We start from the raw sequence: 25909 nt of genomic DNA on the forward strand, positions 1-25909 counted from the left end.
AAAAAAAAAAAAAAAAACTAGGTATACAACTATCTGTCAAGAAGACATCTTCAATCAGAAGAAATAAAAAACTAAACAGACCTTGAATGATAACATAACTAGAATATAGAGAAATGCCAGGCAGCTACGGTACAGCACAGTGCTTTCCTATGTGGGGCATATACACCCTAGGGGCACAAAACTGAGCACCTCGGGATAATGCTTTAGAATGTTTATCACATTGTTTTTAATTTCCATTTAAAAATTACACTTTACTAGGCTGGGTGCAGTGGCTCACACCTGTAATCCTAGCACTTTGGGAGGCTGAGGCAGGCAGATCACGAGGTCAGGAGTTCAAGGCCAGCCTGGCCAACATAATGAAACCCCGTCCCTACTAAAAATACAAAAAATTGGCTAGGCATGGTGGTGCACACTGTAGTCCTAGCTACTCAGGAGGCTGAGGCAGGAGACTCGCTTGAACCTAGGAGGAGGAGGTTGCAGTGAGCCAAGATCATGCCACTGCACTCCACCCTGGGCGACAGAGCAAGACTTCATCTCAGAAAAGGAAAAAAAAAAAAGTTATGCTTCATTAACTAATAGTGAATATGTGGAACTGACAAGAGCGGCTCCTTCGCTTCATGTCAAGGCATCCACATTTTTGATTGTGACATGCATGAAGGAATCCTCAGGCAGGACTGGGAATCCCACATGACAAAGGGCCAGCAGGTGTGGTCTCACTCATTCCTTCACTTTCAGGATTCTGCAACACAGTGGGACTGGCCTCCTATTAGATGGATTGTGGTGAATTTTTTTTTTTAAGACTTTTCAAATGCAGACACTGCAGAATGCTTCCACAAAGCCCTAAGAAATGAACTACAGGCCTGGCACGGTGGCTCATGCCTGTAATCCCAACACTCTGGGAGGCCAAGGCGTGTGGATCACCTGAGGTCGGCAGTTCAAGACCAGCCTGACCAATATGGAGAAAACCTGTGTCTACTAAAAACACAAAAATTAACTGGGCATAGTAGCAGGTGCCTGTAATCCCGGTTACATGGGAGGCTGAAGCAGGAGAATCACTTGAACTGAGAGGCAGAGGTTGCAGTAAGACAAGATCGCACCACTGCACTCCTGCCTGGACAACAGAGTGAGACTCTGTCTCCAAAAAAAAAAGGAAAAAGAAAAAAGAAATGAATTACAAATTTCTCTTTACAAAAAGGCAAATGTCTCAAATCTGCTCAATATTCTACAATTATAGCAGTTATTTATAGTTTGTTGACAATAATTTAAAAAATAAAATAAGTCATCTGTTCCTTCAAAGTAAAGCTGGCCATTTAATAATGTGTAAAAGTAACCGCTTTTTGAAAGAAATCCATGCCATGGAAAGAGCATTTTGAAAAAGACTCTTGTGGAAATATTTCCATCATTACATGATTTCTGAATTTAAAAGGTGTAAGAATAAAAACTGTCTTATCTGCATATCTTAAAAATGTTATAAACTATTTTCTAAACTTTATTTTTCTTTATTATTTTTGAGACAGAGTCCTGCTCTGTTGCCAGGCTGGAGTGCAGTGGCGCAAACTTGGCTCACTGCAACCTCCACCTCCCAGGTTCAAGCGATTCTCCTGCCTCAGTCTCCTGAGTGACTGGGACTACAGGCACAAACCACCACACCCAGCTATTTTTTTCAGTAGAGATGGGGCTTCACCATGTTGGCCAGGATGGTCTCAATCTCCTCAATCTCCTGACCCCATGATCTGCCCTCCTCAGCCTCCCAAAGTGCTGGGATTACAGGTGTAAGCCACCACACCCGGCCTATTTTAGTAATTTTATAGTACTTTGAGTACTGTTTTACAATCTTTATTTTTTTAAAAGTCTTCCAAACAAAACCCCTCTGTGAATTTAAAATCAAAATTGTCAATAATTTAAAAATTTTAATCCATTTTGAATATTTTGCATAAACATATTAAAAACAGGAGTTTACTAGCCAAATTGTCAAGATTAAAAAAACAATCAGTGTCATAATCTTGTAAGAATGATCTGCAGCCCCTGAGTGAATAATGCACACCCTCCCTCCAAAGACATACACATCCAAATCTCCGTCACCTATGGCTGTGTTACCTCGTATGACAAAAGGGACTTCACTGGCGTGATTAAACCAAGGATCCTGACATAGGAGACGTTACTGCAGATTCCCAGGTGTCCCTTATAAGGGAAAGAGGGTGGCAGGAGAGTGCCAGTGACTCGCAAGAGATGTGACAACAGAAGTGATTGGAGGAAGGGCTATGGGTCAGAGAATGCAGGTAGCTTCTAGAAACTGACAGAAGAAACAGATGCTCCCCTCAGAGCTTCCAGAAGGAACTGGACCTTCCTACAGCCTGACTTTAGCCCAGCAAGCCTGCATTTTGGACCTCTGACTTCCAAAACTGGAAGATAATCAATTTGGTTGTTTCAAGCCACTAAATTTGTGGTAATTTACAGCAACAATAGGAAACATATATATACATACATACATACACACACACACACACACATATATATATATAAAACTTATATATATATACAAGTGTGTGTGTGTGTGTGTGTGTGTGTGTATACACACACACACACATTCCTTTGAAATCTATAAATCTTTGGGATCTATAAATCTTTGAGATCTATAAATCTTTGTAAGGATCTTTATCACTATGACAACAATTAAAACCAAGTATCCAAACAAACTAAACTTAAAATAAGACCTTCATCACTTTGAAAGAAATGGTTAAATGAAGATGTTTCAGACACAGCACTCGTTTAATCAAACTGCTTTCAGTCAGCAAAACAGCTTCTTACACTGTTAAAAAAAAATTTTAATAGCATTATTTTAGGCCAGGTATGGTGGCTCACACCTGTAATCCCAGCACTTTCGGAGGCCAAGGTGGGCAGATCACGAGGTTAAGAGATCGAGACCATCCTGGCCAACATGATGAAACCCCATCTCTACTAAAAGTAGAAAAATTAGCTGGGTGTGATGGTGCACGCCTGTAGTCTCAGCTACTCGGGAGGCTGAGGCAGGAGAATGGCTTGAACCTGCGAGGCAGAGGGTGCAGTGAGCTGAGACTGCACCAAATTATTGGAATCAGAACAAAATCAATGACAGGAGTAATAATCAACATATGAAAGCCTAACCATTTTCACTGAGCTTTGTAAACAGAGAAGCCAAAAACGCAGCTATCAAGTTGCCAAGGGGAAGCTATTAGATCAAAATGAGTGATGCGCAATAAAGGACTAAAAGAAACTGAAAATCCCTTACTCACAGATCAGGAATTAAAGAAAAATGAAAAAGTGCTTATAGAGAGTATATACATAATGCCCTAAAACTAAAGACTTGATTTAGTTTTCAGTGAAGAATACATTTTTGTTAAATTTCTTCCTAATTATTGGATGACTTTTGGTGTGCTGCATTTCATATTTTATTTCACTTTCTTATTTTCTAATTGCAAATTTGTGGAAATTGATTTCATGTCATCTGCACTTTACTTCTTCCTTTCCAATTTTTATGTTACTACTACTTTCATGCCAGGAAGAACTTCCAAGACAATACAGAACATGAGTTGCGACAATTTGGTAACCCTGTCTTTTTCCTGGCCTAAAGAAAACACGTTTGCTATTCTATCGTTAAGTATGATGTTAAATCTAGGTTTTCATAGTTGCCCTCTTACCACTGGGTTTCTCAACCAGCATTTCACAAAACTCTGGGGTTCCAGAAGAAATCATGATTTTTAAAAAATAATTTTTTTTTTTTTTTTTTTTGAGACACAGTCTCGCTCTATCGCCCAGGCTGGAGTGCACTGGTGTGATCTTGGCTCACTGCAACCTCCACCTCCCAGGTTTAACCAGTTCTCTGCCTCAGCCTCTCAAGTAGCTGGGACTACGGGCACCTGCCACCACATCTGGCTACTTTTTGTATTTTCAGTAAAGACAGGGTTTCACCATCTTGGCCAGGCTGGTCTTAAACTCCTGACCTCATGATCCACCCACCTCAACCTCCCAAAGTGCTAGGATTACATTTTTTTAACTTCTCACATCATGTGATGCTAGTACTCACAATAACAGGCAACTACTGAACAGCCAAACTAATGGTTTCATAAGGAATCTTCCAGCACCATGTGGCAGTGTGCAAGTAGAGCTATGTTCACTTTGCTAAAGCCACTATCAGGGTTTTTTTGTTTTTTGGAGACAGGGTCTCACTCTGTCACCTACGCTGGAGTGCAGTGGCATGATCTCAGCTGACTGCAACCCCCGCCTCCCGGGTTCAAACGATTCCTGTGCCTCAGCCTCCTCCCAAGTAGCTGGGACTATGTGCATGCACCACCAAGCCCAGCTAATTTTGTATTTTTAGTAGAGATCAGATTTCGTCATGTTGGCCAGGCTGATCTCAAACTCCTGACCTCAAGTGGTCCACCTGCCTCAGTCTCCCAAAGTGCTGGGATTACAGGCATGAGCCACTGTGCCTGGCCTACCACTATCCATTTTTTATGCAATAGGAGCATGTAGGCCACTGATAATTGGTAAGCTCTTTATGGCACAAACTAAAGCACAGTAAGGCTGACAATGTCAGCAAACCCTTCCCAAATTACATCTTCCAACATTCCTTCACACAGTGCCACTGACTTACAGGAGCAACAAGCTCTATTGGTGTAACAGAAAATCTAAGGAAAACATTCATTCTGAACAAAGAATTTTGACACACCAAGACTCAACTGCTTCTTACCACTATGAAATGTTGCAAAACATGGATTATATAACAATAAAAGTAAAATGTATTATGAAGTTTTCATATTTTTTACAACTTTCTCAGTTATCATTCCCTTTAGTTTTATAACTTATTAGCATTTATGTCTTATAAACACGTCTGATAGTCCAGTGTGATAATTTTTTTTTTTTTGAGACTGAGTCTGGCTGGAGTACAGCGGCACGATCTCAGCTTATTGCAGCTTCCAACTCCCTGGTTCAAGTAATTCTCCTGCTTTAGCCTCCTGAGTAGCTGGGATTACAGGAATGTACAACCATGCCCAGTTAATTTTTGTATTTTTAGTAGAGGCGGGGTTTCACCATGTTGGCCAGGATAGTCTCGATCTCCCAACTTTGTGACCCTCCCACCTCGGCTGGGATTACAGGTGTGAGCCACCGCACCTGACCCAGTGTGATGATTTCTGAAGATGCAGTTTGTGATAGAAGAGAATTCCAAACCTAGGCCCAGGAAAAACTCTAATAAGTTTAGTAAAAAAGAACTATAATCTTCTGGACCATGTTACTGCACCAGTGCAGCAAGAGATAGAGACACCAGGCTACCACTACAGTGAAAACTACTCATCAATGGATTTTACTGGGCTAGAAATCCCAGGTATCCTAGTCCATTGTGCAGCATCTGCTGCAAACAATTTACGACTCCAGCAAAACTGGAAAAAAAAAAAAACACTGAAACAGAAATCATAGCTATAGGACAAGTCAAGGTACTTATTGGTATCTCAGAGTAAAGCTCTTACTTTTTGTTTTTTAAATCACATTCAGTGAAAGGGCTTATAAAGCACGTTATTAGTAGCAGAATTTACTGTCCAAAAAGGGGGGATGTGGGTAGCATCACACCACTGATAGGAACCTAATCATGTGAGCATGTTCAATGACAGTGAGTAAAACGCACATCATGAGAAACTGAACAGCTCTACTCTCAAACAGTATGGTAAGTTGACAAATTGATGGCATGTCACATGATGCTAAGAGGTTAATTTAATAAACTGAGAAACAGCTTGTTTATCCAGGCTGACAAATGAACAGATTTCACCATGTATGTCTTGTACATTTTTTAAACAATACTACATTTCAATAAAAATTTTTGTGCTGCAAGAAAACTACCATAAACAAAGCACATCAATGCGATGTCTTCATATCTGGAAACAAGAAGTCCATCTTAGAGAAACTGCGTTGGCATCTTCAGTGAAGTTCCTTTATTAGCGGCTGGCTCACAGCAAGATTTTACCTCTCTTGTTTAAAAACAAAAAACAAACAAACAAAAAAAAAAACTCATGACACTGCTTTTTTTCAGAGAGGTACTATCATCAAAAATCCCTGGCCAGGCATGGTGGCTCACGCCTGTAATCCCAGCACTTTGGGAGGCCGAGGCAGGCGGATCACGAGGTCAAGAGATCGAGACCATTCTCGCCATGACGAAACCCCGTCTCTACTGAAAATACAAAAAATTAGCCGGGTGTGGAGGCACACGCCTGTAGTCCCAGCTACTCGGGAGGCTGAGGTGGAAGAATAGCTTGAACCCAGGAGGTGGAGGTTGCAGTGAGCCAAGATTGCGCCACTGCACTCCAGCCTGGCGACAGAGCAAGACTCCGTCTCAAAAAAAAAAAAAAAATCCCTGTAAGATGTCTTGAATAGGCGAGGTGCAGTGGCACACACTTACAATCCCAGCACTTTGGGAGACCGACACAGGAAGATTGCTTCAGACCAGGAGTTTAAGACCAGCCTGGGAAACATAGCAAGACCCCATCTCCATTAAAAAAAAAAAAAAGTCTTGAATGATGTTTAAAAATGATTTGCTTTATTAAACACAGACCAGTACACTTGGGCATCTAAATCTCTTGCTACATACAGAAATCCAGTGGCTTACCAGAGGAGGTATTCTCAACAGAACACTGAAGCTGAAAGCTGAATTATAGAAGTAGTTTCAAGAAAATAGTAGGCCATCCTTTACTGAGTGCTTTAAAGATGAAGAGTGACTGCAGGAGCTAGCCTCTTACCAGACTTTTTAAAATAATATGAACCAGTTGAATAAGTTTAGAAAAAAATGTTTGGATTTCAAAGGAAAACTGAATCTCTGGAAAAATGATGTGGCAAAGGAAATCTTGTAATGCTGTTTGGACTTGAAAAAGGATACCAGCAAGTCTGAAGCATTCTCAAAAACCGCCTGGAAGAACTACAACACAAAATTAAACAATACTTTCCCCTTCTTACAACACAATGTGAACCTGGGTAAAGGATCCTTTCTTATCTCAAGCTTCTGCCCAACTGATAACAAGTATAAGTTGCCTACTTTGATAAGTTGAAAGAAGAAATCAAGTAGAAAATTTTAAAAAAGAAAAATACTCAAGTTTCCTCTGCCTATACCACTGACTTGCACTAGAGTGGAGATCCTTTCTGGGGAGGAGGGAGCAACTACACACACAAAGAGCAGGCTAATAAGTTGGGCAAAATAAATCCAAAGACAAAAATTCTCTTGTCAAAAGAACACTGACAATTATTATTAACTCATCATACCTACAACTTACTGATTAGGTTAATATATGCGAACTGGAGGTATAACAATTCTCTGAACGGGTTCTCTGAGACCTGAAAATTATTTCAAGAGTTCCTCTACAAGTAAGAAGACTGAGAAAGGCTGCTCTACTGCACTGAGGAACTTTGCCTCTATTAATTTGCTGCAAGTTTTTATCATAAATTGGTATTAAATTTTACCAGAAACTTTTTCTATATCCACTGAGGTGATCACGATTTTTCTTTATTCTGGCAATATAACTTAATTAATTTTCAAATATTAACCATCTGTGCATTCCCAAACTTTACTCCACCACAGTGTATTATCAGATCTATGGACATATATATATTCACATCTTATATTGGAACAGATTCAATTTGTTTGTATCTGTTCACATCTTTTTAAACATTTTTATACCTGTATTTAGTAGATATACCATCATGCAATTAAATACTTTATTTAAAACTATAAATAGATCCGCATTCTTGACCCAACCCTACTACTGACCAGAACTGTGTCTATGAGCCAGTCATTTAATGTCTCATGTCTATGGACTTCCAAGTTTCTAAAATCAAAAACAATTGTCAGAAACAATTCAGATGGAAGCTAGGCCAGTGGTTCTCAAACTTCAGCATGTATCACAATCACTTGAAAGGCTTTCTAAAAAAACAGACTGTTGAGCTATACTCCCAAAGTTTCAAATCCAATAGGTCTGAAAAGGGCCCAAGAATTTGTATTTCTGATAAGTTCCCAGGTGATGCTGGTGCTGCTGCTGTCTGGAGAATGACAGTGCAGAAACACTAAGCTAGAATAAACCAAATTAACCAAGATTTTTCAACATACTGTTTTACACAACTGAGACATAAGTGATAATGGTGAAATCAAGAGAAAAATTATTTTACCAAAAATAAAGTACACCCTTAATTTGTCATCTGAGAATTAAAGTACTGTCACATATGAAGAGGCTTCCTAAGAGGATTTTCATGACAACTTGGAGTTCTTTTAAAACTTACTCTTTTAAGCAATAAAATTTCTTTTACATTAACTATTTCTGTAAAAAACCTCCTAAAATAAACCATAAAGTTCTTCCATCATCTTAACCAGGTCACTTAACATAATGTAATCTTTTTTGACATCTCAGTTGCTGTTCCAACATAAATTACTGGGCTGTGATAAAACAGTAACCATCTTAGGAGCCTGTGAGGTAAGGGGGGCAGTTTGTCCCCAGGCTGCATGTTCTCAATATGACTCTGAAGTTCCCGTATCCACCCTTAATCTTTTCTTCTGTTGAGTACTTTGTCCAAAGTTATCATTAACTGCTGTAAATGTCACTGTACCTGTCTCAACTAGTTCCCTGATGCCTCCCTTGGAACTTTTTCCATATAATTTCTAAATCATTCTCATTAAGCAATTAAAGAGTTTCCCTATTAAATGCATAAACTCTAAGGGGCCTATCTGTTGTCTTTCTTTTCTTTCTTTCTAGAGGTACACNATCATTCTCATTAAGCAATTAAAGAGTTTCCCTATTAAATGCATAAACTCTAAGGGGCCTATCTGTTGTCTTTCTTTTCTTTCTTTCTAGAGGTAGACAGTGGCAGACTTCCCAAGAATCTGTTTACAGATACCTTCCACATGTACTTCTTCCCTTTTAAAACAGGCTCTCCCCTCTTTATCTTCCAGCTCTGTGCCACCCACAAAAAAGTATGAATCTTACCTCCATTCAGAATTTATGAGGCAGAGCCTGAAGGAATAATAAACTCCAGAGACCCAAACAAACAGACAAGCCAAAATATTATTTCAGGGAAGCATTTATGAATGGTAATTGGGTGGCATAAACGATCCATTACTGGGATTCTTGTCTTTTCCAGTCACATATATTTCAGAGTTAAAGACATTTTGGCCCCTGCTAGAACATCCTAAATTCTAATAGATCATAATCTATGCGCAATTGTTTAAAGTTTCCTTTAACAAGCATTCCCGCCACACTTCCACCTCCACTCAGTACTGTCCAAGAATGCATTGCTCTTAGGGGAGAATATGATAAAAGCAATGCAAAGAGAACACTGGTTTTAAAAAAAATAGATATATAAAAAGACATATTTTTTCAAGTTTTGGTTTTTTTTTTTTAAGAGATAAGGTCTTGCTGTGTCATTCAGGCTGTGTCATTCAAGAGTGCAGTGGTGCAATCTTGGCTCACTGCAACTTCCACCTACCAGATTCATGTGATTCTCAGCCTCTCAAGTAGCTGGGATTACAGGCATGCACCACCACACCAGGCTAATTAGAGACAGGGTTTTGCCATGTTGGCCAGGTTGGTCTCAAACTCCTGGCCCCAAGTCATTCACCTGCCTCAGCCTCCCAAAGTGCTGAGACTACAGGCGTGAGCCACTGCACTGGGCCAAGAATTTAAATATATGCAACTCAAAACTCATTTCTTGAGTATTTATTAGCTAGAAGAAAAAGCTATTCAGAGAGCTGAAACAATATCAATTAGGGAGCCTGACTCCTTTAAACATAACAGAAATATTTTCCAGGACTGCCGTGTCATTCAAATTGTGCTATGTGAGAGTCACAGATAAAAATAGTTAAAACCTATTTTGTCAAATAATATCATTAAAGTTTTATTCTAATTAGTCAATTCTCATAGCTTTTCAACAGTTTAATATTTCTATCTTCTACTAACAAAAAACAAGATATGCTAGCTGTAATAATGAGTAGCTGTAAGCAGCAGGTATCTTTCTCTTTCATTAAGTACCCAAAATAAAAATGTAAAGTTATTTCTGATTCATTTGCTTTTATTTATACCTAATAGCTGAGATCAGAGATCAGAAGACGTAGGAACACACATTTAACAAGGAATAACAGGCCAGATCCAGCGGCTTACGCCTGTAATACCAGCACTTTAGGAGGCTGAGGCAGGCAGATCACTTGAGGGATCCCCTGAGCCCAGGAATTCAAGACCAACCTGGACAACACTGTGAAATACTGACGCTACAAAAAAATACAAAAACTAGCCAGGCATAGTAACACATGCCTGTAGTCCCAGTTACTGGGGAGGTTGAGATGGGTGGATCACCTGAGGCTAGGAGGTCAAGGGTGCAGTGAGCCAGGATGGTGCCAGTGCACTCTAGCCTAGGTGACAGAGTAAAACTCTGTCTAGAAAATAATAAATAAAGGAATAACACAGCTTTTATCATATCCCTTGCTTCATATTTTACTTATTTAATTTTTAATCTAACATAAGCAGCATATGTTTTTTAACTTATTATAAAAACAAATTACTGTAATTCTTTTTGAGTCATATAATTTTCATCTCAAATACCTTAGTAATATATTTTAGTATGCATTCTACAATTTATTCCTCAATGGTTTTCATATTATCCCAAATATCTGTTAATCTATTTATTTGAAATTTAAAATGAAGGAAAATTTTATGATTCAAATCAAGTTTGTTATGGCTAGTTGGTTTGACAATGGAGACTGGCTTTGTTAACAAGGAGATATTTTCTAAAAATTGAGTAAGCTAAACCTCCATCCTAAAGGTTTTCACAAAAATATATTTTAAACAAATAAAATAATTTTAATCAAAAAAAACAGCAAAGCTTTATTAACATTAATAGTACTTCTATTTTCTCAACTGCTTCTGATTTTAAAGAAAGTATCTATGCAGGGAAGGAGGGGAACTGATATAAGACATTTAATAAGTCTTGCTAAAGCCTTTTTGATATGCTTCCTAGAAGCTAAGAAAATAAATGGTTAAGCACTAGGTAACAAATCCTTTGGCAAGTTGGGTGGTTTCCATTCTTTTGCAAGTATTGACTGATAGATGCATGATGAAATCACTAGTGATTTTTGACATATAACTTGGGAGATTTTGATATCATAAAATTTCCATTAGAATTAACTTATATATTTGAACAACTATGCCTAAGCACTTAAAATCTACAAAATCTCAATAGAGGAACAGATCTGCCAAACACAAGAACTAATGAAAGAAGAGAGGAGACAACTGCATTCATTTCATTAAAGAATAAATTTCTGATACAAGATGAATTTAATCAAAACTTTAATCTATGTATGTTAAGCTAATCAACTGTGCACTAATACTAAATGTAAAAATAACTCAAACCATAAGTCATTTTTTAACACTTAAGGTTTTATGCTCATAGGAAAAACATTTTAAATTTTAACTTATTTACAAATTATTGTGACAGGAAAGTTTGATGGATGATTTTAAAGATAAAAATACCTAACATTGGGATAAAATTCAAAGGGAGTAACAGATGGGACAAACAAATTCAAAGAAAAATTAATTAAAATTCCCAATCATTAAGGTAGTTTGTTTCTATACTTTTAAATTAATAATGGCATTTAGATTACATTAGATAAATTTAAAAGTGATGTATTTTGTTGAAATACTACAATATACCAGTAATTCCATATTTCTCGTCACCTTTTAAATTTCTGCTTGAGCCGGGAGCAGTGGCTCACGCCTGTAATCCCAGCACTTTGGGAGACCAAGGTGGGAGGATCACGAGGTCAAGAGATAGAGACCATCCTGGCCAACATGGTGAAACTCCGTCTCTGTAAATAACACAAAAATTGGCTGGGTGCATGCCTATAGTCCCAGCTACTCAGAAGGCTGAGGCAGGAGAATCACTTGAACCTGGGAGGCAAAGGTTGCAGTGAGCTGTGATTGTGCCACTGCACTCAAGCCGGGCAACAGAACGAGGCTCCATCTCAAAAAAAAATAATAATAATAATTTTTTTGCTTGAATAATGCCACTATTTAAGCTTTTACTAACATCATCTAGTTATCAACTTAAATATGTACAAAGGGGTACACAGTTTTTCAAAACTGTTTTAGGTAACTCGAGTAAAAATTCTGAAGTTCACTGTTCTAAGACAGACAAGGTTATAAGGAAGCCACCTAGGGAGTAAAGACCATATTAACAGAATAGCAAAAACATAGCACTCAAAAGTCAGTCTCCCTCAACAGAGTGACAACCCTGAGGGTGGGCACTTTTTTCTGGGAATTCCCACCATTTATGCCATAAATAACATGGCACTCAAAAGTCAGTCTCCCTCAACAGAGTGACAACTCTGAGGGTGGGCACTTTTTTCTGGGAATTCCCACCATTTATGCCATAAATAGCAAAGAGTAGACTTTCATAACTGTTTACCAAGTGGGGAAATGAATGAACTGTGAATACTACTGTGTCAAAATATTTAATAATGGGGAGTTATAAACTAACATATTTATACTATAACTCAAATACATGCCACAGAATTTAGACTTAGCTAGATACCAAGTCTCTTAAGTTACAAAAGAAAAGTCTTAGCACAATTAAAAATCTGACTTATTTTAAGCAATAGATGGAAGAAATTAAAATAACAATTACAGTACTGTCCGACTTTTTCAAGAGATGCAACTAGTAACTAAATGGGAATAAGAGTTTGGCAGAAGAGGGGAGCAAATTCAAAATTACTTAGCCATCTTAGCTAAAAATGAAATTCATTTTAATAAATTTAGTTAAGATTTAAAGCCTCTGGTCAGGCACAGTGGCTCATGCCTGTAAGCCAAACACTTTGGGAGGTTGAGGTGGGAAAATCACTTGAGCTTACAAATTCGAGGCCAGCCTGGGGCAACACAGTGAGACTTCTTCTCTCCTAAAACTAAAAAAATGGCCAGGCACAGTGGCTCATGCCTGTAATCTCACTACTTTGGGAGGCCGAGGCAGACAGATCACAAGATGCTGAGATTGAGACCATCCTGGCTAACACAGTGAAACCCCATCTCTACTAAAAATACAAAAAATTGGCCGGGTGCAGTGACTCATGCCTGTAATCCCAGCACTCTGGGAGGCCAAGGCAGGCAAATCACGAGGTCAGAAGATCAAGACCACCCTCGCCAACATGGTGAAACCCCGACTCTACAAAAAATACAAAAATTAGCTGGGCGTGGTGGCATGCCCCTGTAGTCCCAGCTACTCGAGACGCTGAGGCAGAAGAATTGCTGGAACCCGGGAGGCGAGGCTGCAGTGAGCCAAGGTCGCACCACTGCACTCCAGCCTGGCACCTGGTGACAAAGAAAGACTCTGTCTCAAAAAAAAAAAAAAAAAAAAAAAAAAAAAAAAAAAAAATAGCCTGCTGTAGTGGCACACACCTGCAATCCCAGCTACTTGGCAGGCTGAAGCAGGAGAATCTCTTGAACCCAAGAGGCAAAGGTTGCAGTGAGCTGAGATCGTGCCACTGCACTCCAGACTGGGCAACTGAGCGAGACTCCATTTCAAAAAAAAAGAAAGAAAAGGAAATTAGCCAGGCATTGTGGTGCATGTCTGTAGTTCCAGTTACTTGGGAGGCTAAGGCAGGAGGATCGGTTGACCACAGGAGTTCAAGGCTGCAGTGAACTCTGATCGTGCCACTGCACTCCACCCTGGGCAACAGAGCAAGGCCGTCTCAAAAAAAAAAAAGACTCAAAGTCAAAATCGTACATGACCAAAACTTAGTATTCAAAAAATACTAAATATTCCATCAAACATTAAATTCTAACTCTTTTGTGAGTCAATGTTCTTCTAAGACTCTCAATAAATGTCTAATTTTCTCCCACAAGATGCAGAGAAGCCATCACCACCATCTGCCCAAACTAGTACTTTTTACTTCTCACATTAATTCAAGTAACATCCTGAAAAATTAATCACATCCTCCCATTGGCTTTACCAGCCTGAATTTCATTAAGAGGTGCTATGTCTACTGCCTAGGCACACTCTTATGAAGTGAAGTGGTGGGCTGAAATTGTACGCTTGAGTTAATGCAGATTAAATTTACTTTGGTAACTTGCTGCAATGCCAAATTAATATAACGTAAAAGGCTAAAGGTATAATTGGCATATAATAAACTGCACATATTAAAAATGTACAATTTTAATGTATACAGAAATTTAACTTCTGAAAACCCTAATCCCCTTCTTTCGCCAAAAAGTTAAATAGGACTTTTGTTATTTGAGAAAAGTACTTACCTTCATGTAATTCACAATCTTAGCAAGAACACCAAACTTATATCCAGAGCTTCCTGATAGAGCTTTCAAGTTAAATGTTCCATTGCTATGATCTGAAAATGAAGTTCAAAAAAACAGTAACATGGTCATATTAGATGTGATTATGACTCTTGAGCAGCTGAGATAATTTTAATGCTGGTAACATTTCTTAAGTTTTCATCTAATAAATTCTACCCTGTAAAATTTTGGTGAAAAATACAGAATCTCTGAGTATATACATTAAACTACCAATTTTCTCACTGAGGGTAGAAACAAAATATAAATAACTTAAAAGCACTAAAACACAGTTTTTTTTATAAGTATCCTTATTGTTCACGCCACCGCACTCCAGCCTGGGAGACACAGAAAGACTGTCTCAAAAACAAAAAAAGATATCTTTATCACATTCTTTTTTTTCTGCGACAGGGTCCCATTCCCATTGCCCAGACTGGAGCTCAATGGTACAATCACAGCTCACTGCAGCCTGGACTTACCAGGCTCCAGTGATTCTCTCACCCCAGCCTCCTGAGACTATAGACGCATGCCACCATGCCTGGCTAATTTTTGTATTTTCTGTAGAGATGGGGTTTTGCCATGTTTCCCAGGCTGATTTCAAACTCCTAAGCTCAAGAGATTCACCCACCTTAGCCTCCCAAAGTGCTGTGGTTACAGGTGTGAGCCACCACACCTGGCCCCCTTCCCCTTTATCTTGTTTTTTTCTTTTTACTTTTTAATTTTTTTCTTTGCTTCTCAGTCCTCAGGAAAAGTAGTTATCTCATTCTTAATTCTGATTAGGCTCGCTCCATAATCAAAAGTATAGTTTATTTAACAAGGGAACAATACAATCCTCAATCCCATCCATAAAGCTAACACAAGGAGTGGACTGCTTCTGAGGGATGAAAAGTTCAATATATCACTTATTAGGTAATTTCTGCTTACCAATTTAAGACCAAAAAACAGGAATTAATTAGTGGAAACTAATAGAAAAAAAGATATCACAATTATTTTAAAGTAAGCTTTACAGATAAATCAGAAGTAAAAAGCCATAGGCACTGTTACTGCATGAACATGGATGCCTACTTTAAAAAGCATCACAGCACTGCCTACCCACTTTGAGAAACTCTCCCTTCTCTTTCTCTACCTGGTGTGGAAAAACCTATAAAAAAGATCACTTTTTCAGAACATCTATCACTTTGTTGCATTCCTACAGGCAGAAACCTTACACCACTGCATCACAAATGCATTCCATTAGTCATATGCAGGAACAGTAAAAAATCCATCATAAATACTAGAAAAACATCTTAGAAGTATACATTCTATTAGCAAGGCATGAGATCAGATATTATAAAGTTCCCATGTGGCTGATCCACAAAGAGAGAGGTTAAGTAAAAGGGAAGGGGAGAGCCAATCTCCGGCACCAGGTTGGTAATAATAATTTAAACAAAAGATTGCATTAGAACAACCACAAGTCAAATGTAACAACTGTCAGAGATCCAAAGGAACAGCTTCTAGATGGCAATATAATACTCCTTTGAGATTAGTGAAGTCTTTATTGAGTATGCTTTTTTGAGGCTAAAATGAAACTTCATATGCAATTTTCCTTTAAAACTAACTTTGTTACAATCTTGACAATTAATTGGCACACTGAAGTCTAAAGTAACAATAACATTAAAAATGCCTTACAGGTGCTTTTCCATTCACTATTTTAATTATGAAATATCACCTGCATAGTTCATTTTCTCAAGGTATTTGGCACACGTGTAATAATAAAAGTAACTAATATTTATTATCCGCTAAATACCATGGTAAATATTCATATGTAATCTCTCCCAAAATTCCAACTTAAGAAGTATTACTGTCCCTTTTAAACATAATAAAATTGAGGGTAGTAAGCGACAGAGTACAGATTCAAATCCAGTGTGAACCCTGTGATAAAACTCATTAAACAGCCTTTACACAGATTATTCCATCTGAAACTGGCCATTGTGTCAAAGTACAGAAACCTGTGACTGCACATTTAATGTTTTCTTGTTTAAATTTAGTAAAATAATATTTACACTACTGTATAAACAACTAACTGGGAAGACTATGAAAAAGAGATGACAATATGTTAAGGACAAACACCACACAAATGGCCAATTATTAATCACACACAGTTGTGCTTATTTATGTCTCTAGCATCCACTACCAACTCAATGCCAAGCTGAATAAACACTCAACAAATATTTGTTGAATTAATGACTATAATACAGATATTTCCATGCATTCTTTTATGGCCCCAGAAACTAATGGACCAATTCATCTATCCTATCTATCTATCTATCTATCCATCCATCCTATCTATCTATCTTATCTATCTATCTATCTATTTATTTATTTATTTATTTGAGACAGAGTCTCATTTTGTTGCCCAGGATGGAGTGCAATGGTGTGATCTCAGCTCACTACAACCTCTGCCACCTGGGTTCAAGTGACCCTCCTGCCTCAGCCTCCCCAGTAGCTGGGATTACAGGTACCTGCCACCATGACTGGCTAATTTTTGTAGTTTTGGTAGAGACGGGGTTTTACCAACTTGGCCAGGCTGGTCTTGAACTCCTGACCTCATGATCCACTCGCCTCAGCCTCCCAAAGTGGTGGAATTACAGGTATGAGCCACCACGCCAGGCCTTCATCTATAATTTCAAAAAGCAAGTCTATATAGCATGTACCCAGTCTGCTGCTGTTGTAACAGCCACTCCTGTAATAAAAAACCTTCATTCTGCTGTGCTTAGACCACAACTCTAAATAATACGCACTAACTAAAAATACTCTGTCTCTAAACAGCCAACTTGGAGATCACTTTGCCATGTACATGTACATTTACAAGTACTGTGTTTTACCTAAACGAGCCCTCTTCCAACTTGGCAAGCTGAAAACCAATTCTTCTTCTTCATAACTCCTCCTAAATCAAACTAACACATGGAAATAATCACTTCCAGAGGGCAAAAATTATACACGGAACAAGTAATGAAAGAAAAGGAAGAACAAGAAAAGAAAAATTAATGTATGAGATTTTACGCACACTTCCTGGAGGAAATACCAGGCTGGCAAACCTGGACTGTTTGTTTCCTAGGTTACTACCTCTCCCGACATTATCTTCCAGCCCTAGCACTGAAGAATTTACTGAAGGATCTGAAATTTTATAATGAAACACTAAGGAATCATCAATTTGTTAGTAACTCACAAATTCCTATACAGGAATTTAGCTTAAGAACAAAAAATAAAGGAGAAAGGGCGACAGTTGATACCCCAGACAGCTCTATTCAAGTTTATGAATGATCTACTCTTAAGGGTGGCAAGACTTAATGCAAATGAACACAGAGGAAACTGTCAGCTCCATTGTGGTTCGACCAATAGAAGCACAGCTCCATCTTGGCTGTGCACTAGACTGCATTACAAACAGACGATACCATCGCTTCAACAGCATCCTCTCAGACAAGAGGTAGGTTTATATGATCTTTTTTATTTAGTGGTACATGTCCTTATGATGCAATAGGAAAATATTTTACCCTGAAAAATCAACCAGAAAGCTTTGCTCCTACTAAATATCCAAAAAAAAGCAATGTATTTGTTTCACTGCTTGGTAGGATTTTATTACGAAAATATGAAGACTGCCTTGTGCTGTTTGATAAGCGCCCTTACCATCTGTGCCTTAATGGAAAATTCATTACATTTTACATGAACCTGATCTATATCCAGACCTTAGAGTAAACCATACCTTTTTATTTTAACTGGTTACTTGCTAATTTCATTTTCTCTGAGCAATTTCATTTCTGCAGTTTGGTCTGTCTTAACAAAGGATTTTTCTTAAAGAAAAACCTAGACCAAAGCGACTCCCAGACTAAAGCTTTCTGATTCTATGTGCAAATGATATTGGCTGCTAAAAAATAGTTACTTATAAGAAAGTTTGTTACATTTTTTAGAACGATAAAATAGTTCAAAATTATTTTTATTTGACTTTGAACGTAGATGCAGAGAATGCCAAGAAATTATCAAAATTTTAATTTGTATATAAAACATCATAAAAGGTATCACTATATGAGCTGCATTATAACCAAACAGATAATTTATACAGCTTCAGACTTCCTTAACATTTTAATTAAAATAATTCTTCACTGTGAAATTTATCTTACTGTAATATACAAGTTGTGCTAATATTAAACAAAAACCTTCTTAGTCTTTCATTTTTGATATCGATTTATCACAGCATTTAAATATAATGTTGAAGTCATTCTTAAACTGATCCTTAAAGTAAATACAAAGTAAGTCTTTTTGTTAGCTGCATTTTAAAATAAAAATATGTCTTAGGATGAATTGGTTATGAAAGGAGAGTAAAGTACCTTTCTAGGTAACAAGATTATCTTCGTGGCTCAGAGCAATCATTCATGTCTGTTAAAAATTTGTATCAACTGCTGATCAAATTTCTAATTTCATACTATTCAAGCATAAAAATTTCATTGTTTACTAGATGTTAGAACTCCAGGATACATACTATATACACTGACCTAAAGAGCCAACTTCTGCCCTTTTACCTTGCTGGTAAGTTTATTTAAAGGCTTTTTTTTTTCTTCATAATTTCTATCCCTTTTCTTAGTCAGCATTTGGCTAGCATGACCAATGTATCCCCTGCAAAACCCAAAGGTTGCTGTAACAAGATCTTAGCTCTGTCCAGGTTCAGCACAGTGAGGTTAATTACCTAGAAACCAGATGTGCTTGCTACAGAAAGTACAGAAGCACCAAAAAAAAGTCTCAGATAAAATAAAAACATTGTCAAATAAAACAGTTAACTTACAACTCAAATTTCAGGTAAACTGTAAACAGAAACCCCTACCACCCACAATGTTTTAACACTGTATCATCAGCCTACATTTTGCTTGGAATATGTCTATTGTTAGCACAGATGGAGGCTCACTGCTGTTTCACCAAGCTGACTAGAGACATGGCCTAAGTTCCAGAGCTTAAATTAAGTGAGTTGCTCTATATTTACAGGCTATTAAGATTAATTGATCATATTTCAAAGTGATATGCTTAAAAGCACTTGAGAATTCAATTCAAAGGCTTTTACCATAAATACACCAAAAGCCTAACTTTATTCTCATCTGCCAATACAAAGGTTCCAGAAGAGTTCCAAGTCCCATCCCCATCAATACTCCACTGGGGCCTTTGGAAATACAAGTAAACATATCAAAACTAATATAAAACAAAAACACAGCTGGGCGCGGTGGCTCACTTTGGGAGGCTGAGGCGGACTGATCACGATGTCAGGAGTTCCAGACCAGCCTGACCAACATGGTGAAATCCAGTCTCTAGTTAAAAATACAAAAATTAGCCAGGCATGGTGGCGCACATCTGTAATCCCAGCTACTTGGGAGGCTGAGGCAGGAGAATTGCTCGAACCTGGGAGGCGGAGGTTGCAGTGAGCCGAGATCGCGCCACTGCACTCCAGCCTGGGAGACAGAGCAAGACTGCATCTCAAAAAAAAAGCAAAAACACATATACTAAAAAAAAAATTATGTTATTTACTTTAAAGCTCCCCATTCCTGTAATCAAATTTTAAGGGGTGGGTGGGGAAATCCTGAAAAAGACTGTTCTTTTACTTTTTTATACATCATTTTCTCTTGCTTTTTATAAAGAATGTTTACAGCACTTGCTTAATATAAACTTACATTTTAACTTCAAAACTAAGTCTCAGGATAGGAGAAAATCCTAATGATGTATTTCTTTTTTGGGGGGGTGGGGGGAAGGGGACAGAGTCGCACTCTTTCGCCCAGACTAGAGTACAGTGGTGAAATTTCAGCTCACTGCAACCTCTGCTGCCCAGGTTCAGACAATTCTCTTGCCTCAGCCTCCTGAAAAGCTGGGATTACACACACCTGCCACCACAACAGGCTGATTTTTGTGTTTTTAGCAGAGACGGGGCTTCGCCATGTTGGTCAAGCAGGTGTCGAACTTATGACCTCAGGTGATCCACCCACCTTGGCCTCCCAGAGTGCTAGGATTACAGGCCTAACGGCATATTTCTTTCTACATGCTTAATTATGCCTAATCCATGAAAGTAAGATTTAGCTTTTCCCCTAAATTAACCATCAAAAATTACTAGAGCTCTACCATACTTAGAAAGAACATGCCACACTAAATTTAAAGTAGAAAATGACTCCATATTACAGTGTTTACTTTTTTCAGATATGCCCAGAAGCTAACAAATGATGAATGTTTTGAGCCGCTCGGTTATCAATACACTCACAAGGCAAATCATCATCATTTACAACATAAACCAAACCTATACACTTTCTTAAACTGCTCAGACACTTCCAGAAAAGCATGTAAGTGCCTTTGGAGGTAGCCTATGGTGTTACCCATAGTCATGATTACAAGCGTAATTTGAGTTTTTTTTTTATTTTTGAGACAGGGTCTCACTCTATCACCCAGGCTGGAGTGCAATGGAGAAATCACAGCTCACTGCAACCTCAACCTCCTGGGCTCAAACTCTCCTCCTACCTGAACCTCCCAAGCAGCTGAGACTACAGGCGCACACTACCATGCCCAGCTAATTTTTATTTTTGTAGAGACAGGGACTCACTACGTTGCACAGGCTGGTCTCAAACTCCTGGGCTTGGCCAGATGCAGTGGCTCACGCCTGTAATCCTAGCACTTTGGGAGGCCAAGGCAGGTGGATTAACTGAGGTCAGGAGTTTAAGACCCGCCTGGCCAACATGGTGAAACCCCATCTCTACTAAAAATACAAAAATTAGCCAGGCATGGTGGTACACACATGTAATCCCAGCTACTAAGGAGGCTGAGGCAGAAGAATCGCTTGAACCAGGATGCTGAGGTTGCAGTGAGCCAAGATCATGCCACTGCACTCCAACCTGGGAAACAGAGCAAGACTCTGTCTCAAAAATAAAAATAAAAATAAAAATTCCTGGGCTCAAGTGATCCCTCCTGTCTGGGCCTCCTGGACTCAAGTGATCCTCCTGTCAGGGCCTCCCAAAGTATGGGGGTTATAGCAACGAGCCACTGCAACCAGCCAAGCAAATTATAAGCATTTTTATATGTGAATAAAGTATACAATCTAACCAAAATGCCAGTGTTTATCAATCCCAATTTGAATTTTTTAGAATCCAGAAAACTCAATAAATGCAGTAAACAGAAAAATAAGAGACTCTTTTTAAGTGAAAGCAAGTTTATTAAGAAAGTAATGGAACACTCAGTAGCACTCTGGAAGTTGTATTAGGCTAACATTTTGCATTACTACATTATATAAGTAAATATTAATAGTTGATTTAACTAGATGTGTTAAATTTTGAAAGTGCAAAGATATTTCCTCTTTTTGAATTAAAAGAGAAGAGCTAAAAATAATAATAAAAAAAGAATGGTTATTCCATACGACTCCATAAGCAGAGCAGCCCCAAGGGCTGCTGATTGGCTAACAAAAGACTTTTAAGGGAGCCAAGAATAAGAAACAGTATTTTTTATTTCTCCTTTTAAAAGAGATGATTTATTTTGGTTTTAAATAAATAATAAATTCAAATGGTGGAAAGAAACAAAGGAACACAGGTATAGGTTAAGAAGCCTCAAATATATCTCTGTGCCTCACTCTCCTCCCTATGGATCCCCATACACACCATCATTATGATTAATTTCTTGTAGGTCTTTCCAAGATTTCTATGCAGACACAAGCAAACAAGAGTTTATGTGTCCCCTTTTCCTATATATACTGTCCTACACCGTGTTCTTTTCACTGAAGAACATATCCTAGAGTCAGGTGTGGTGGCTCACGCCTGTAATCCCACCACTTTGGGAGGCCAAGGTGGGTGGATCACGAGGTCAGGAGTTCAAGACCAGCCTGGCCAATATGGTGAAACCCCATCTCTACTAAAAATACAAAAATTAGCCAGGCATGGTGGCTCATGCCTGTAATCCCAGCACTTTAGGAGGCTGACGTCGGCAGATCACACGAGGTCAGGAGTTTGAGACCAGCCTGGCCAACATGGTGAAACCCCATCTCTATTAAAAATACAAAAATTAGCCAGTCGTCATGGTGGACACCTGTAATCCCAGCTACCAGGGAGGCTGAGGCAGGAGAATCACTTGAAACCAGGAGGCAAAGGTTGCGGTGAACCAAGACTGTACAACTGCACTCTAGCCTGGACAACAGAGTAAGACTCTGTCTCAAAAAAAAAAAAAAAAATTTTTTACTATAAATTTTTTACTAAATTTCTTAAATCAATAGTGAACATTTTAAATTAACATTAACTTCATCAATAGGCAGATTAAACTAATCTGAGAGGCAGAATGTAGGAACTGCTTTTCTCTTCTCTTTTCTCTCCCTATCATCCTTCCCCTTACATTATTCTAATGCCAGGTTTAGAAGAAAAGCCTCAAAAGAAATTTCCAGACTTTAAAAAGGGATCAGCCTGGAAGGCCTTAACAGAAAGTCCAAGGGATATTTCCATAAATGCTGGGGTGATTCTCAACTAGCCCAGATAAAATGACTGGACAGACCCCCAAGCAATTCTTTTTGCTCTTTGCCTACCCACACAAGTGCAGTGCCCTCAGTTTCCCAAAAGACCTGCTCTTCCTCCTCTCCCTCTCATTAGCTCAAAATGTTCTTCAAAAATGACCTGCAACTCATTTATACTTAAGCAAAAATAGCTATAATAATGTGTGCTACTCCTCACAGGAATATGCATATTTTGGCAGAGCTATATATCTTAAAGGACCTCCAAAAGCTGAGCATTTTTAAGGCATTTGAGTGTGGGCGTGTATGCATGACACTACTCTGTTCAGAAGGCTTGGTCAAAAAGGACCTAACTTTTGTCCCCATTTAAATAAGTTTCTATGAGTTACTTGAATTTTTGTGTGCATGGTGATTAGAACTAAAGGAAGCAACAAGACAGAGGTTGAAAGGGTAGCCTATCAGGATATTCACATTATACAAAGGGGCACCATTTACATCATAATCTACATGAACGGCACCCCACAACACAATATGAATGGTGCTCCCTGGAACTGTGCAAGGTAGCATCCCTGCTTTCTATAAGAAGTACTCTGAAGAGAAAATGCAAAGGATAAAAGGATAATTTTGAAAGGCTGGGTATAGCTGGAAAAAACCATAATGTAATAGGAAGTTACACATCTCTGTTCCAGACCATGTATTTTTGTATGATCCCAAACTAAAAGAAGCAACTGATTCTGTTACTGTCCATCAGTCTGTCTCTAACTTCAAGACAAAGGGTCACCAAGTACCATAAAACAGGATTCCTAAATCCAAAAGAAAACATGGATTTAAGACTTTACTTCTGGACTCAGATCATCAGTTTAACCTTCAAAATGCAGGAAAAAACAAAGGAGGCAAATCCATCCAGAGAGGTGAAGTCATTTATCAAGCAAACCTAAGAAAACAAAAACCTTAGAAAACATAATTTTATCAACCCCAAATTTTAAAAATTTACTAAGAAAACAAAGAAATGTAAGGAATTATATTGTTACAACTTTGAGTTTGGGATGTGAAAATAATATTGTGGTTATGTTTAAAAACAGAGTCCTCACCACTGGGAGATATATACTGAAATATTTCTAGGTGAAATGATGTCTTGAATTTACTTTAAAACAACCAATGGGGTGGAAGCAAACAGGTAGAGGTAGAGATGGGCCAAGGGTTGATGAATGAAATTGCATTATATAAGTACATGGGATACTCTGATTTCTCTTCAGATCGTATAAATCTCTGCCCTTTTACTAAAGATTTCTTTGGAGAGGAGCAATTCTGAGTCTTAACCCAATTTCTGAGGCCCTGCATCTGCAAGGTTACTAAGAAAAAAAACAAAAAAAAAAGTACACGGGGTTCATACTACTTTGTAGTTTTTGTTAAATGAAACACTCTCACACACAAAGTATCTCCAGAATTTACAAAAGTATTTGGTACACACTAGGTAATCAATAAGCAATTGTTATAAAAGTAAAATCCTGCCTGGGCACAGTGGCTCATGCCTGTAATCCCAGCACTTTGGGAGGCCGAGGCAGGTGGATCAGGAGGTCAGGAGATCAAGACCATTCTGGCCAACATGGTGAAACCCCATCTCTACTAAAAATACAAAAATTAGCCGGGCATGGTGGCACATGCCTTTAGTCTCAGCTACTCAGGTGGCTGAGGCAGGAAAATCATTTGAACCAGGGAGGTAGCAGTTGCAGTGAGCCAAGATCGTACCACTGCACTCCAGCCTGGCGACAGAGCGAGATTCTGTCTAAAAAAAATAAATAAATGAAATAAAAGAAAATCCTGTTTACAAGTATGTAGTAAAGGGAAAGCATACAGAATGGCAATCAATAAATTAATGAAGTAGAATTACATTTTTTTCTCCAATTTCCAAAATGTTCTTAGTGCACAGGTATAATTTTTAAAAATAAGTGTTAAAATATTTGTTGGAGATTGAGATAGTAAAAACTCATTTAGTTCCTTATTACTGTAGTTCCATACTATCAAATGTTAAATCCTAACAGTCCCCATTTAAGAACTAACAAGTATCAGGTCAACAAGAGCTAAACTTAATGCAATAATTAAGTTCAACTGAAAGTTGAACTCACTAGCTTCTTTTGTGAAATTAAATAATAATTTAATAACTGATACCTTTGGGAAGGCTAAATTTGTCTTTTTTAAAATATTTATGTCTATGGGTCACTTAGATATATGAAACATTTAAGACTATCATCTACAACCCTAAGATTAAGGATTCTTCACAGACAACTTTAACCTAAAATTATAGTATCCTCATTCTGAAAACTGGCATTGTTTGGCTTTCTTTCTCTACTATTTTTCACTCAGTCACTATTTCCTGATTGAGATCACCTGTCATCAAAGATTAAAGGAGGGGAAACAGAAGACAGAAATACACTGAACCAAAAAGGTAAGAAGAACTTACCATGCTAATGATAAAAGCTTTTCCAGGGGCAGTTTGAAGAACACAACCTTAAAACGCCTAGGTTTTTCATAGATGATAGCTCACTGACCACTGCTTTAATCAAGTTTTAAACCAATACAGTTGCCTTTTCCCCTTCCATTTGCAGTTAATTTCTGTATGTGAATTTTTTTTTTTTTTTTTTTGGAGACAGGGCTTCAATCCCATCGTCAAGGCTAGAGTGCAGTGCCACGATCTTAGCGCACCGCAACCTACACCTCCCTGGCTCAAGCAATTTTCCCAGCTTGGCCTCCCAAACAGCTGGACTACAGGCACGTACCACTATGCCTGGCTAATTTTTGTATGTTTTGTAGAGACAGGGTTTCGTCATGTTGCCCAAGCTGGTCTTCACCTCCTGGACTTAAGTGATCCGCCTACCTCGGTCTCCCAAAGTGCTAGGATTACAGACGTGAGCCACCATGCCTGGCTGAATCTTAAACATACGTGTTCATCTAACAAATAATATACATTAAAAAACAGAGTATGGGCCGGGCGCGGTGGCTCAAGCCTGTAATCCCAGCACTTTGGGAGGCCGAGGCGGGTGGATCACGAGGTCAAGAGATCGAGACCATGCTGGTCAACATGGTGAAACCCCGT

At 38.3% G+C, this 25909-nt stretch overlaps 2 protein-coding genes and 1 non-coding gene across 4 annotated transcripts in view; 2 read left to right on the forward strand and 1 right to left on the reverse strand.

The window, feature by feature from the left end:
• The window catches only part of GTF2E2 (general transcription factor IIE subunit 2), an 80041-nt gene that overhangs the window by 38423 nt on the left and 15709 nt on the right, over window positions 1–25909 (reverse strand). The window contains exon 3 of the mRNA XM_017535912.1: window positions 14298–14389. Coding sequence (XP_017391401.1) covers window positions 14298–14389 — 92 coding nt within the window. The remainder of the gene's footprint in view (window positions 1–14297; window positions 14390–25909) is intronic.
• SMIM18 (small integral membrane protein 18) overlaps window positions 17074–25909 on the forward strand; it is a 9898-nt gene continuing 1062 nt past the window's right edge. Inside the window, exons 1-2 of one of the 2 annotated variants that reach the window (XM_017535924.2) lie at window positions 17074–17796; window positions 25180–25261. The gene's annotated coding sequence lies outside the window, so the exon portion shown is untranslated. The remainder of the gene's footprint in view (window positions 17797–25179; window positions 25262–25909) is intronic. The other variant, XM_017535944.2, reaches the window with a different exon arrangement.
• Window positions 24052–24165, forward strand: LOC119472480. Its single transcript, XR_005201627.1, has one exon. It is a non-coding gene; the product is annotated as a U5 spliceosomal RNA (small nuclear RNA).

This window comes from Cebus imitator, unplaced genomic scaffold, assembly GCF_001604975.1.
Source record: "Cebus imitator isolate Cc_AM_T3 unplaced genomic scaffold, Cebus_imitator-1.0 Scaffold5, whole genome shotgun sequence".
In the NCBI taxonomy this organism is placed as follows: domain Eukaryota; kingdom Metazoa; phylum Chordata; class Mammalia; order Primates; family Cebidae; genus Cebus; species Cebus imitator.